The sequence below is a fragment of the Octodon degus genome, unplaced genomic scaffold, assembly GCF_000260255.1.
Source record: "Octodon degus isolate 3935 unplaced genomic scaffold, OctDeg1.0 scaffold00010, whole genome shotgun sequence".
NCBI lineage: Eukaryota > Metazoa > Chordata > Mammalia > Rodentia > Octodontidae > Octodon > Octodon degus.
In genome coordinates this window covers 25,330,641-25,345,451 of record NW_004524586.1, presented here as the reverse complement: position 1 = coordinate 25,345,451, position 14,811 = coordinate 25,330,641, and the positions used below count along the sequence as shown (strand labels likewise).

The window sequence follows — 14,811 nt, the reverse complement described above, 5'->3', positions numbered from 1 at the left end:
AGTAAAGCCGAGCAGCTTCACCCCAGGCCAGGCCCAGTCCCCTAAGGCAGCCAGGTCCTTTCTGGTCTGGCCACAAGAGGCAGGACTCTGATCAGCACCCCAGGCATACACAGCAGTGTCCCTGTGGAATATCTCACTATCTTAGGCTGCTCCCTTCCTAAGCCAGCTGGGTGTCATCTTGACACCCCGTGACTCTGTAGCTAGGCCATTCAGGCTCCTTGCTTCAGCTACCTGCGGACTATCAAGTGTTCAGCCATTCATAATTGGGCATTTTGAGCAGGGAGTCCCTATCTCCAGTCCTCCTGTAGCCCTTGGGAGCTATAACACCACTTCACAAAGGAATGTAGGTGCCCAAATTCACACTGATTTTTTAGAGTCAAGGCATTCAGCTAGAGCAGGTAGCCATCTATGGACCAAAGGAATAAGGTGTCACTTAAAATCACTCCTGAGGGAATGGCAGGCCCCTGAGATAATTTTACCTAAGACCACCACCAAGACCCCTTTTTCTGGCCTCCTTCAGGCTCCTTTGCCGTTGCAGACACAGAAGAGCTTGAGGTCCTCACCCTTGCGTGTTTGCTTGCTGAGGAGTTGGAGAGACCTTTGTGGTCTGAGGAAGCGTCTATCTCCACAACCTTCCTCCCTGCCCTGGCCTCAGCTTCACCCCATGGGACAGTCCATAGCACCCGCACAGCTGAGGCTCTCCCGTGTGCAAAGGCCTCTGCCACAATGACATTGTTTTTTGTCCAGGACCCACCTGGGCAGAGGACTGGCCTCCTAGAAGGAACCTGAAGATGCAGGGGATTCTGTGCTCAGCATCCCAGGGATGGGGCACAGGTGCTAAGCTGTGGTTCCTCAGAGCTCCTAGGGCCCCTTTTCTTATGCAGGCTCCTGAGGCCTTGCTTTAAAAAAAAAAAATTGTTAGTATATATTTACCATATATAATGGTCACGTTCGTCATAGGGAATTTTTATCTATGCATAATGTGTTTTAATTCTTTATTTCCCATTTCCTTCCCCTCCCTTAACTCTTCTTCCTGTCCTCATTTACGAAAGTTTGTTTCCATTTTCCCTTCCATTCTTTTTTTAAAATCGCTTTTCCCTTCCTTCCCTTCTCCCTCCCCTTTCCTTATTCACCCTCCCATTTGAGGATGTTCTTCCAACTCCCTCGCGTGCATCCTTCGTTTTGTTTCCTACTTATTAACACCTTGGGTTTCTCACACAAGGGAAGCGATGTGATATTTCAACCTGTGTGTCTGATTTATTTCACTTAACATTTTGGCCTCAAGGTGCATCCATGTACCTAGAAGTGACTCAAGTTTATCCTCCTTCATAGCAGAATATATCTAATATATCTTCATAGCATGATCTATTGTATATAAAAACATTTTCTTTATCCGTTCATGGATGATGGGTGTATGGGCTGATTCCAAGATTTAGCTTTTACAGACTCTGCTGCTATAAACACGTGCATCATGTATTACTGCGGCGTGATGCTTTTCACTCTGAGGAAGACACCTAGGAGGAGAGCAGCTGGGTCACGTGGGACTTTTTGGTCTTTTTAGGAATCTCCAGTCTGCTTTCCAGCGTGGTTATGACATGTACACTCCCACCAGCCATGGGGAAGCGTTCCTTTTCCCCCATAGCCCTGCCAGCATTGGCTACTGGCTGATTTCTTCTTCGTTGATAGCCATTCTTCCTGGAGTGAGCTGGACAGAATCTTAGTGTCGTTTTAATTTACATCTTTCAAATGACTGGTGATGTTGAACATCTTTTCAGGTATTTATTTTCTGTTTGTACTTCTTCATCTGAGACATGTCTGTTCATTTCAGATGCCCATTTTTAGATTGAGTGTTTAAATTTGGGAGTATGACTTTTTGTTGTTGTTGTTCTTTAGATATTCTAAATCAGTTTTTTTTTTTTTTTTTTTTTTTCAGAACTGGGGATTGAACTCAGGGCCTTGCACTTGCCAGGAAAGCGCTTATTCCACTGAGCCATCTCCCCTGCCTCTCTTTAGATATTCTAGATGTTAGTTCTTTGAGGAGTAGCTAATAAAATATTTTTCCCATTCTGTGAGTTGTCTCTTCTGTTTCTTTTCCTGTACAAAAGCTTTTTAAAAAGGTGTTTAAGGGCTAGCCAAATAGCTCAGCGGATTAAAGCGCCTGCTTAGGCAGACATAGCAGCTGGAGTTCAATCCCCAGTGTGCTGTGCTGGTCCCACCTCTGGGATGTGCTGAGATGGCGACTGAGACTGAGCGTGGTTGTGCATACCTGTAATCCCAGCTGTTGGGAGGCTGAACGTAGGTGAATCACTATGAGTCCAATCTATGTAGTGAGACCCTGTACACACTGTAGACCCTGTACTTAAAAAAATAAGTTGGGGGAGCGCTGGGGAGATGGCTCAGTAGAATAAGCGCTTCCCTGGCAAGCACAAGGGCCTGAATTCAATGCCCAGTTCCGCAAAAAAAAAAAAAGGTGTTTAAAACATATTTTTTGGGGACAGGGTTTTGTCATGTAGTTCAAGCAGGCCTTAAATTCATTTTATAGCCCAGGCTGGCCTTGAATTCATGGCAATTCTCCTGCCTTAGCCTCCTGAGTGCTGGGATTACAGGCATGCATAACCATGCCTGGCAAAAGTTATTTATTTATTTGTTTATTTATTTTGTATTTAGTGCAAGAGTGGGTGGTGGGGTTACAGGGTCTACAGGGTCTCACTACATAGATCATACTTGCAGTGATTCTCCTGTTTTCAGCTTCCCAAATGCTGGGATTACGGGTGCACTCCACCACGCCCAGTCCCAATTGCCATCAAAGTGCACTCCGGGGGCAGGATCAGCATGGTAGGGAGAATGAAACCTCTGACCCCTGCCTCTGCCTAAGCAGGCACTTTAATCCACTGAGCTATCTGGCCAGCTCTAAGTTTTTTTTTATTTTTTTTAAATTTGATGTGATCTGAGTTATTGATTCTTTGTGGCATTTTCAGTGTGGTCAGGGTTTTATTCATAGTCTTTGCCTACACTTATATCTGTTGTATCTTCCATCATATTAAGTGTTTCTGTTTTTATAGCTCGATCTTTGACCTGTTTCAATTTTAGTTTAGACCTGGTGAGAGGTATAGGTCTAGGTTCAGTCTTCAGCATGTGGAAAGCCTGTTTTCCCAGCGCCATTTACTAAAGAGGCTGTCTTCGGTGAAGGTGTTTGACCCCTTTGTCAAAGCGAGGCATCTGTGTGCTTGGAGTTGTTTCTGTACCTCCTGTTTTGATCCACTGATTCTCGGGTCTGTTTCTTAGCCAGTACTGGGTTTTTATCATAGTAGCTTTGTAATGTAACTTCAAAAGGAGAATAGTGATGCTCCTGCCTTGCCCTTACTGCCCAGAACTGCTTCTGCTAGGCTAGGTCTGTTGTGGTTACAAATGAATCTTAGTATTTTGTTTCTCTAATTCTGTGAAATATACCATTAACATTTTGATTGGGATTGCATTAAATTTGTGTAACAGTTTGAAAAGTATGACCATGTTCACTGTTCTTCCAACTTAAGAATAAGGGATACTTTTCATTTTTTGATATCCTCTTTAATCTCCTTTTTCAGAATACTGTGGTTTTCAATGTAAAGGTCTTTTACTTCCTTCATTAGATTTATTCCTAGATATTTCATTTATTTGGATGCTTTTGTGAAAGGTGTGGTCTCCTTAATTTCTCTGTCAGTGAGATTATATTTGTGTACAGGAAGCCTATTGATTTTAGAAAGTTGACTTTGCATCCAGCTATGCTACTGAATTTGATTATTAATTCTAGGAGTCTTTTGGTGGAATCTTTGGGAGGTCTTCTATCATTAGCAAATAATGATAATTTAACTTCTTCCTCTCCTATCCATATTCCTTTGTTTTTCTCTTCTAATTGCTCTGGCTAATGTTTCCAAAACTATAATGAACAGGAGTGGTGAACTATTGCATCCTTGTTCTTGATTTTAGAGTGAAAGCTTTCCATTTTTGACCATATAATATGATGTTGGCTATTGGTTTATGATAGATGGATTTTATCAGATTGAGATAAAGACCTTCTATTGCAATTTTCTGTAGGGTTTTTATCATTTGTCAAATGCCTTTTTATATTTATTTATGTATTTTTTGGCAGAACCGGGGATTGAACTCAGGCCCTTGCGCTTGCCCGGCAAGCACTTATTTTACTGAGCCATCTCCCCGGCCCTCAAATGCTCTTTCTGCATCTACTGAGATGATCACATGGCTCTGGTCCTTGGTTCTGTTAATGTGGTGCATTATACCTGCTGACGTGTGCATGCTAACCTCTCCTGAGGCCTCTTTGTAGCTCTGCCTTTGCAATGACTTCTCTGAGTGGAGGGGAAGACCAGACCCCCGCCAGCTCCAAGGGTTCAGGCAGTAACCGTCCAGCTGAAATGCTTTTCAATCTGCTGCTCACCTTGCACCTATTGGTGGGTTCCAGTTTCTGTTCCAGATTTACACTGGCCAGCAACTTCTGATTCCTTTTTGGTGACAAAGTTGTTGCTCACTGGAGTCACTTGAAAGGGGGCTTGTTGGAATCATTTAATCTCTTCATGTTGAACCAGAGAGTGAGTGATCATTAAATCAAAGGCATTGTCATCTGCTCCTCAGCTCCCTGCCAGGGCTTGGCCTGTGCACAGTCAATTCTAAGAATGAAAATAGTGTGACTTAATGAGCACGGCTGGTCACTCCTAGACTCTGGACAGTCCTATTACCTACTGAGAAGAGTCCAGATGGCTGGCCTGACCTGAGGTGGAAGGCCCACGAGAGTAAGAGAGCTGAGGCCAGGTTCTGCTTTGCCTCTCACTCCATCCTCCTGTTGCAGATGACTCCAGGCCAACGTGATCTTTCCCTCCTATTAGTTCTGTGTCTTGGGACCCTGAACTGTGGTGCCTGCCTCTGCTGGCCACACGAGACCGTATAGTGCCAGGTCTTCACATTGGCTCTGTAGAGCCCCAGGGGTTAAGGTCGCACCTTAGGAGCCTCCTGGGAGATGAGGTGGAATGTGAAAAGCCATCTGAGTCATACTCAAGGGCCAGCCAGCCTGGCTTCAGTCCTCCACTGCCACTTCTTGGCTGGGTGATCTTGCTTAACCTTTGTGAATTTCAGTTTCCTCATCATATTAATATCTGCTTCATAGAGCCATATGTACATTGAGATTCATTAAAGTGTCTTCATGCATACTGACCATGGCAATATGCATAAACCATTGCTACCCATTATCCTTAGTGTTTTAAATATTGATTGTGTGGATTAATTTCAGTTGGAAAAGGAAGAAATTTTGCTGTGGGGAGGTGGGTAGAAAGAGAGAGACAGAGAGAGAGAGGGAGAGAGAGAGAGACAGAGAGACAGAGAGAGAGAGATAGGGAGAGAGAGAGAGAGAGAGAGAGAGAGAGAGAGAGAGAGAGAGAGAGTTTGGTTTGGAAGCTATTGAGTCCCAACTAGCCATTTTATGTAATATCATACATAGCTGATAGGCATGGGGACTTTCCTATTATGATACAATGGACCACACTAGCTTCACCCTTTAATCTCCACCCTGTGCCAGCCCTCAACTGGGCCCATTTTGGGTAAAGTGGGTCCTCCCTGGGTGAAAATGAAGGCAGGATACTAACAAAATTCTGTGCACCCAGTGTACGCAGAAGGGCACCTCAGGACTCTCTTCTTACAGTTAGAGAAATGTTTCTACTTCCTCCCCACCGCCCACTCGCCCAGCATCTCCATTCATCTTTCTGGACTTGTACCAGGTACAAGGTCGTATCCTAGCACACGCATTCCACTATCCAGCCTGTTAACAGGTATGCAGTGGGCACCTGTCCAGGCCATGGTTGCCCTGGCCATGAGCTCTCTTCTTCCTAAAGCAGACTTGCCTGTGGCCGGTGGTTTCTCCTCGTGTTTGATTGCTCTGAAGTAGCCTGTAGTTACTGATTCCCAGGAGTGAACTTGCAGAATTCCTCCAAATCTTACCTAGTTTTAGAAGCCAAAAATCCCCTAGTGCTCAATTTCCAAATCTCAGAGGAGCCTTAGGGCATCTCAGGAGCAGCTATGGTAGAGCAGCTATGGTAGACGAGGTGGCACAGAATGAATGGCCAAGGCAAGAGTTTGAGTTCATCTTGAGCTTCTGACTCTCGTCCTGGGCTGCCTTGGCAAGGCTGAACCTCTGCCCTGTGCACCATCATTCTTAGTTGTGGAGAGGGAGGGATGGTCCAGGGCAGAGCAGAGGAAAGTGAGAAGCAGCTGCCACCACCAGGATAGTGCATGACAAGCTAGCAGGGCAATGGTACCTGTTGTCCATGGCTTTGCAATGACACAGGGCTGCCCCCACCAGGGGAAGGAGATCCCAGGGCAGCGGTAAAGCTACACAGAGCATGGGGCTAGGAAGGAAGGGAGGGATTTAAATATTCTGAACCAAGGGGAATAGAAAGTAAGCCTCTGATTTCATTATCAGGGGCCAACCAGCTGCTGCAGGTTCTCCCGCCACCCTCAATCCAATCAATCCCCGTAGGCCCCGCCTAGCAGACTAAGCAGAGTAACCAAGCTGGCAGTCACGTCTCAGTAGCTGGGTGAGAAGGCAAGCCTTTCAGGTTCAGCATCCATCAGGAAGAAAGATATGTTTACACGCTGTCTTTCTGAGCCAGTTGCAGGCAATTTTCTCAATTGTCCCTATAATTTATTAAAAACCTACCTCAAAGCCCAGCTGGTAGGTCTGGCCCTGGGGGCAGCTGGTGGAGGGTGAATGGCCAGGAGCAGACTGTACATGAAGCCGCTGCTGCCGCTGGTAAGGTGCAGAAACTCCCAGACCATTCCTTGCAAACTTGAAATACACTACCGTACTCCAGCTGGTAGTTTAACCTAGAAAGAGAATGCGCTAACAGTGGTGACATTTATTTCACTACTTACATGGCAGGATGAGGACATTGCTCAGCCTGAACATTTCATTGACTCTCCTGGGAGAAAATTCTGTTCTCTATCATCTTGCTGAGAACAGTGAAGCTGAATAATGAAGACAAAGATCCTACAACCAAAGGCAGCAGATTTGGGATTCAAACCCAGGCCCTCCAGGCCCAGTGCCTTACCCTCGGCCACTGAGTTCACACCCACACACTCACACTTTCCCCATTGCAGACCCTCTCCCCTGGCCCGCGGTGGACTGTGTCCATCTTCACATTCTCCCTCAGAGGAAACAGGCCTGAGTGTCCAAGGGATGTCACCATGCTCAGCAGGAGCTCGCTGATGAGCTAGACCATGGTGCACAGCTCCTTACACCTGTGAGCACTTGTACTGTGTCAGTTGGGGCCACAGATCCGGGCCACAGGAGGCATGAGACTCAGAAGAGCCTCCTACCTGTATGACATCATATAGCTTGTAAGTGGCTAAGCCAGAAATCTCCCCCTGAACCTGAGCCCTGCATCTTCCCATCCAGCCAGCTCCCCTGCCACTGAACAGTGCCCACATGGCCCAGACCAGGTGTGGGGGCAGGAGGCAGAAGGACACACACTAGTGTGGGCAGCCTGCACACCTTCACCTGGGGTCTGCTGTGTGTGGGCACCTCCAGACACCCGATTCCTCAGTAACCTCTTGCCTCTCTTCCTTCCAGTCCCCAGTTTTCATCACTCAGGTCAGCCAAGACCTGGTGTCCCAGACAGAGGCCAAGCTTCTGCAGAGACCTTGTAAAGAGCTGTTCTCCGCCTGTGCACAGTAAGTTTTTTGCCAACCTGGCCAACCTGGGCTGGGGACTTTGGGCCACCAGGGCAGGGGCTGCTCCTATCCCTGCTAGCAGTGCAGGCTCCTGAGCAGGCCTTCCGTGCTAGGAGCTCCCACCAAGCCACCCAATTATTTGTGTCTAGTAGTCTCCCCATATCATATCATGGGTTTGCTTCCCACAGTTTTAGTTATACACAGTCAAATATTGTTTGAAAATATTAAATGGAAAATTTCTGGAATAAGCAATTGAGTCTTAAATTATTACAGTATGTTTGAATAATAATTCAATTTTATCATTAATTATTGTTAATGTCTTATTGTGCCTAATTTACAAGTAAACTTTATCATAGGTTTCTATGTAGAAGAAGAAATGTAGCTTATAGGGTTCAGCACTACCAGCAGTCTCAGCATCCACTAGGAGCTGAAACGTCCTCCATAGCTGAGTGGATCCCTGTACTTGTCCCCAAGGGAAAGACAATGTAGTTCCATCTCCTGCTTCACAGGGGGTTGCAGCCAGGTGGCTCTTCAGGCTATTGCGATAGAGGAATGTGTAAAATCTTGTCCCTACCTGGAAGGTTTTGAGCGCCTTTCTAGGCTCCAAGATCTACTGTCAACCAGGTGATGCCAAGGGTGCATGGGCTGTCCGCACACCAGCTCTACATCTTGTCAGCAGTCCCCAGGGCCATGTAGGGGAGGCTAAGCCAAGTTGGCATCAGCTGACCCTGCCTTGCCTTGACGCACACACTCCAGCCCAAGGGCTGGGACACATGCAGCACCGCCCCCCCTTCAGAGCTGGGTCACCCCATCCCACTAAATGAGTTTGAGAGCTTTTGTTAACTTAGGATGATAGACACTGAATACCTGCTGTGGACCCAGCACTGTGCTAGCTCTGAGGGACACCACGGTGAGCAGGAGCGCAGTCCTGGCCTCTTGGAGCTTATGCAGCAAGACCAGCAACTGCATGGGCCAAGGGAGGAGCTGGCAGGGCTGAAGTGAGAGCTGATATTTGGGGAAAGCTGCCTTGGGCCCAGCCCTGCACTAGGTGCTGTAGAGATGAACAGCACAGCCAGGGACACCTTGACTGTGCCCAGAGGGAAGGCCATCCAGGCCTCCCACACTGGCCTACTTTCAGGTTGGACAGGACACAGCAGCCTCTGGTGGTCCCTACCCTGCCACAGTCCCCTCCCCTCCCCAGGTCCCAAGTGCTTGGGCTACATGGCCATTTTGTAAAGGGGAGCCACCCATCCCTGCCCACAGCCCAGTTTGAAGTTTGTTAGGCCCTTCTCTGATGGCCTAAGATACAGAGGAGTCCCCAGTATCAAAGACCCTAGCCTGACACTTCACCCACAGTAAGTGACCAGCAAATCCTGCTGCACACATGAGAAGCTCATCGTGGTTTTGTTGGTCCCGAGAAATCCACATCCCTCAAGAGCTGTGTGACTGTTCCCCAGCCCGGCTTCCTCCAAGTCCTTATCGCTCCCCGGCCCCCACCATGCCTCAGTAAGCCTCCATTTGTTCTCAGTTCAGGGGCTCCTTCTTCAGAGACCTCACCACACCCTAACGCACAACAGCACTTGTCTGGGGTCATGTGGTGCCTGTGGCTTCCTGCTTGCATCCTCCCATCATAGTGCACACCGCCCCGTGCTCCCTGCTGTATCCCTGTGATCAGAACAGCGCCCAACATAATCAAGCACCTGATAAATGTCACCAGATCAGCCAGTCTCAAACAACTTTGAGCAGAGGGGCAAGGCCTCTAGCCAGGTGTGCTGCAGTGCTGCAAGACCTTGTTTGTATTGTCAGAGGCTTGAGGTTGGGGTTATAACACGCTCATCCTTCTTCTGTCCATCTGAGCTAGGTCTGTCCATGACTACCTGAGGGGAGAACCGTTCCATGAATACCTGGACAGCATGTATTTTGACCGCTTTCTCCAGTGGAAGTGGTTGGAGAGGTGAGTGTCCACACTTCCACATGACAGCATCCCAGTGGGCGGGGCAAGGGTGCAGGTTTTTATCTGAGACATTGTAAAAAAAAAAAAAAGCATTACTTCGCAGAGGTCTATGGTTACATAGAATTAACCTTATTTTTCCTGTTAATTAAGTTCTAGAACTACTCTGTGCATCTTAAAGTGCACTTAAATTCAGACGTCTTGCAAGCTTCTTTCGGGCTTCTTAGCTTCCTGCTTCTTTAGTTCACTGTCTTTGGGGATTCTTGCTCTGCTAGCAAATTAAAGCTCTTTGAAATACTTACACATCCTTTGCTTAACACCACGCCGTATTGATGGACATTGAGACTCATTTTTTTTTTTTTTTTTTTTTTTTTTTTTTTTTTTTTTTGCAGCCTTGTCTAAATGATGAATCACTTTGTAATCAATCTTTATGCACTTTTGGAAATATGTGCATAGAGATTCCTAGCAGAGATTTCGGAGCCAGACACCTGATTATAAACTGTCGTTACCCTTCACAGCAGCCACCCTGAGGGGCCAGGGAGCTAGCTCAGCAGCGTAAGCGCCTGCCTGGCAGGCGCAAGGTGCCTGAGTTTGATCCCCAGTACCTAAAAACCAGCCCCCTCAGCTTCTAGCCCACCTGAGCACCTCCCCGCTTCATCAGCATTTCCTCCTGGGAAATCAGGGTTTCCTTAGAGCTTAGTTTCCTCCTTCCTGTCCACAGGTGCTATCAGGCGTCTGCTCACGGCTTACTTGCTGCCTCTGTCTTTTTGAGTGCTCTCGCTGCATGGCCACCTCCCTGTGACTGGTGAGGCAGAGAGGAGACGTTGCCTTGTCACCCAGCCAGCCAGAGTGCAGCTGAGGGCGTGCCCTGGCCCAGAGCCCTCAGTGCAGAGCTCAGTCCGCCTTTGATGTTGTGGGATTTGCAGAACAGGGTGACAACTGCCCTGAATCCATGCCATGCTAACTGATAGACAGAGGTGGAGGCCAGCTCCTTTCACAGCCCAAGGCCCCTTTCCTAGGAATTCTGGGACTCAGAGCCTTCAAAATGCTCCATGGTTAGAGAGCAAGGAGCCATCTCTGCCTGCATGTGGCCCTGCACCATTGCAGGTTGGGTGCCCTGATGTTGATTAAAAGGCTGTAGACCTGGAGCTTCCTCAAAGCCCATTTGCATCCCTGCCCTGTCCCCACTGGGAAGACCCACTGCAGAGAAGTATCCTGCCAGCAGCCACTGGCCAGGACATTGCTCCCTGCTCTGGCCAGAGTGACCAGAGGATGATCTTCTCCATTGGCCTGGTGACCACCACTGGGTACCCTGCATCTGCACATTACAGCTTCAGGAGGGGCAGCCCAGCCTAGAAACACTGCGGAGCACCAGAGCTCAGCCCACCTCTAAGTCCTGGCTGCCCCTTCCTGAGCAGGGCCCCCAGCGAGGGTGGCTCACCTCCCCACATCGCAGCTCCCTCTTTGGAAAATGGGGGCAGTGAGGCCCGCCTCACAGGCCGGAGGTGACAGTGAGATAAGATAGCGTGGCAAGTGCTGGAACAGGCTAGCACTACACAGAGGGCAGGTGTCTGGCTGCAGCCCACCTCCCCCCGGTAGTCACCATGAGCCTGCTGTGCCTTCACCTCTCTACATCCGAAGGAGGGGGGCACACTTGCTACAGGCTCTGGGACCTCAGCATAGGCTGTGGAGATGTGTTTCATCACATGCACCCCTGCCCAGGACACCACACCCGGGTAGCAGGGTGACATCGGAGGGTGAGACCGCAGCCCTAGTTCACCACTTAGCAGCCAGCACCTCTCAAAGCCTAAATGCTAAATGTTCTCACCTGGAGTGGTGACAGCACAGTCCCACCTCCTGAGGCCAGTGCAAGGTGACACGAGCCTGCGTGCAGGTGCATCGAACAATGGGTGTTGTTACATAGAGACCCCACAAGGACCCAGCCTTTCACCCCAAGGTGTTCTAGTATTGATGCTGTGAATAGCAGCCTACAAGGGACCCTAGGGTGCATACACAGGCTGTCCATTTTCTCCCTTTACAAGAGATGTGAGGCTCGGAGAGGGGGGCGGGCAGGCTCTGGCCTCACATAGAGGCTGGTGAGGATGGATCCTGAACCCACTGTCCCTCACTCCAGCTCTCAGCTCTTAGCCCACCAGCACTAGCTCCTGTGGAGTACTGTGGCCACTGGTTTTCATTTTCCTTGTCTGTACCAAGTGCATGAGATATGTATTTCTAATCTGTACACAGACTACAGAGAAGTTAAGCATTTGTCCTTTGGAAGGCATTAAGTATTTGAAGCCACCAGGGCAAGATCCTGGCCCCAAATGACTGACAGCACCCTGCCTCCCCCTCCCCCCCTTTTTTTTTTCCAAACAAGATCATGGCCTGTGAGTGCTGTACTGTTGAAATATTAAAGGGATTTTTTCCCTTCCAAGGTTAACCAAAAAATTCCTGGGAAATTGTATTACACTCATTTCCCCCAGCCGATGAATTCTGCGGTAATGTCGACCGACTGTTTGTTCTCCATGTATCGTAAACTGTTAGGCCCCGGCCGCCTTCATGTGGTTTCGAGGGCAGCTGTAGGAAGGGCTCCCGGGGCCGCATGGCGGGTGCCAGTGCAGGGCAGATTTGCTCTTGGGCCGCCTGAGTGCTCTGTGTGGAAGGAGGAAAGGGAAGGGGCTGCAGAGGGCAGCTTTGCGGATGGGGACTGGGCTCCACTTCCCTGGAAAACACCAGTGAGTCCCCGTGTGTGAATTGGAGACATGGAGGCCCCAGAGTACTCTGGCTTTTTAGAGTTGTCCTAAGAGTGGCTATGGTGCTAAAGATGTTGCAACCTTTGAGATCCAAACATCTTCAGGCCCCAGCAGCAAGAAGGGCTCTGCACAAGAGCTCCTGGAGGCACCCTGGGCTTCCTGGAACTGCCCTAGCACTTTGGCCTTCCCTCAGCCGCTGGTCAGGAATCCTGGGGAGAGGGTTGCTCACCAACAGTCATGGGGATCCAAGAGCCAACCTTCATATTCTAAACAGATTGTTTGTAGCCACAGGCCAGGGATGAAAAATAAGTTCCTGGTTCAGAGAGTTGGCCTCTTGCTTGCTTACTCCTGGAAGTCTGAACTGTCTGAGTAGATGTGGTGAGTGGTTTGGGTCCATTAAAATGGATGTCAGGACAGTGTGACAATCACTTCATGACTACAGCCATGGACATTCAGGGTCTTCTAGCATCCTGGGTGGATGAGAGAAATATAATTAAGGGTTCCTGGCTGGAGGATGGTTGGGGACTGATGATTAAAAGAGCACCCAGACCAGAGCCAAAGCTAGCAGATTTTGTCACTAGGAGCTACAGGTGCTACAGGAAAGGAAGTGTGGTCTGCTGTTGTGCAGGTGCGGGAAGGACTGTGGTCTCCCTCCACCCTTAGAGATCCCCTCTGATACCCATTCCAGGGAGAGGGACACCACACATGGTACAGCTGAACATGCTAGGCTCAATTTTCAAGTCCAAGCCCCACCCTGCTGACCAAGTCAGGACTGTTTGGACCCTGGCCACCAGAGCCAGGAGCCTGGGATCTGAACACCAGCCCCAGAGTAAGCCTATGAAGATCCAGTCTGCATTGATGATTCCTGGGGCCATCAGAGGCCTGGGATTGTGCCCCTACAATCCCAGGTCCATTTCTTATGGATCCTGAGCTGCAACTCAAGGAGACCAATGGCAGGTTCTTGCTTCCTTCTAGGCAACCGGTGACCAAAAACACTTTCAGGCAGTACCGAGTGCTGGGGAAAGGGGGCTTCGGGGAGGTAAGTGAGCTGCAGTTCTATCTACTGACAGTTCCCAGGCTCTGCTTGCCCTTCCTGTGCTTTGTAGACCTGCTTGGAAGTGTCCCTAAGCAGGGCAGCCTTGAACCATCTAGTGGCAGCCAGTGGGGGTGTGGGAGGGTCCCAGGCCCTAGGGCACTGTGCTGTGTGTGGAGGGAAAAGGGCTGTTGGCAGGAGCCACAGGGCAGGTAAACTGGAGTCAGCCTTTCTGCAACTGCATGCAGGGCTGCGCTGGGGAGAGGTGGGCTCGTCTCTGGGTCGTATTCCAGGAGGAGACGCTAAAGCAGAGATATTGTTATGGCCACGTGTTGTTACTGGAACAGAGATTTCACTGTACATTAGCTGACCCATATGTGAGACCTAGCTGTGTTGCTCCCATTTCGGAGAAAAGCTGAGGCTTGGGATAATTATGTGGCCAGCTAAGGGTACACAGACCGTAGGGAGCAAAACTACAGTGCGAGCCCAATGCCCCGTTGCTATTGTTCTGCATTGTAGTCGGGATTCCAGAAGGCCTCCTTTCACTGAGCAAAATCAAGCCTCTCCTGCTGGCAACTTGCAGGAGAAACTTCAGTTGTCCCTCCTACAAGCGGGCCAGTGCTTAAGGCCTGTGACACACATTTGGATCAAGGGCTGATCCTGAACCTTCATGTGCTCAAAAGGCCAGGGCCGGTGCAACAGTGGCCAATGGGGTCCTGTGGGCCCGTGGCTTCCTGGCCTTGGAGGGGCTTGGACAGACCATTTCAGTGCCCTGTGACTTTGGTGACCTTCTTGTACCTCAGGTCTGTGCCTGCCAGGTTCGGGCCACAGGTAAAATGTACGCCTGCAAGCGCTTGGAGAAGAAGAGGATCAAAAAGAGAAAAGGAGAGTCCATGGCGCTCAATGAGAAGCAGATTCTTGAGAAGGTCAACAGCCAGTTTGTGGTGAGTGTCTTGGCCCAGCATCAGACCCGCACTTCTGATGACCAGGACCTCCCTTCTGTGGTCCTCTAGTATGGCAGGGCCCCACCTCCGAGGTCAGGAAGAAGATCCAGAAGGATACAGAAAGGCAGCCAGACCTTTCCTCTGCTGCAAGGCTCCTGGAGGCCTGTCATGGCTGTCTTGTCACCAGAGCTGGTGGTGACTGGCACCCCAGACCACCTTGTTAACTCCTCAGTGAGCAAACAAGTCCACCCTGAACCCAGCCAAGAAGCTTTGGTCCCACAGACCCTCTGGGCTGGTTTCATCATAGTGGAGACCATAGGTAGAGTTTCCTAGGGAGGCACTGTGTTAGTCTAGGCGAGGCTCTGCTGCAGTAACAGATGAGACTGTGAATAGCCACAGGCAGCAAAAGCTTATCTG

General features: G+C 49.4%; 1 protein-coding gene across 2 annotated transcripts in view; it reads left to right on the top strand.

The window, feature by feature from the left end:
• The window catches only part of Grk5 (G protein-coupled receptor kinase 5), a 244,446-nt gene that overhangs the window by 207,291 nt on the left and 22,344 nt on the right, over positions 1 to 14,811 (top strand). For both annotated transcript variants that reach the window (XM_023708994.1, XM_004625630.3), the window contains exons 5-8: positions 7,613 to 7,713; positions 9,575 to 9,667; positions 13,393 to 13,456; positions 14,254 to 14,394. In XM_023708994.1, the coding sequence (XP_023564762.1) occupies positions 7,613 to 7,713; positions 9,575 to 9,667; positions 13,393 to 13,456; positions 14,254 to 14,394 (399 nt within the window). The remainder of the gene's footprint in view (positions 1 to 7,612; positions 7,714 to 9,574; positions 9,668 to 13,392; positions 13,457 to 14,253; positions 14,395 to 14,811) is intronic.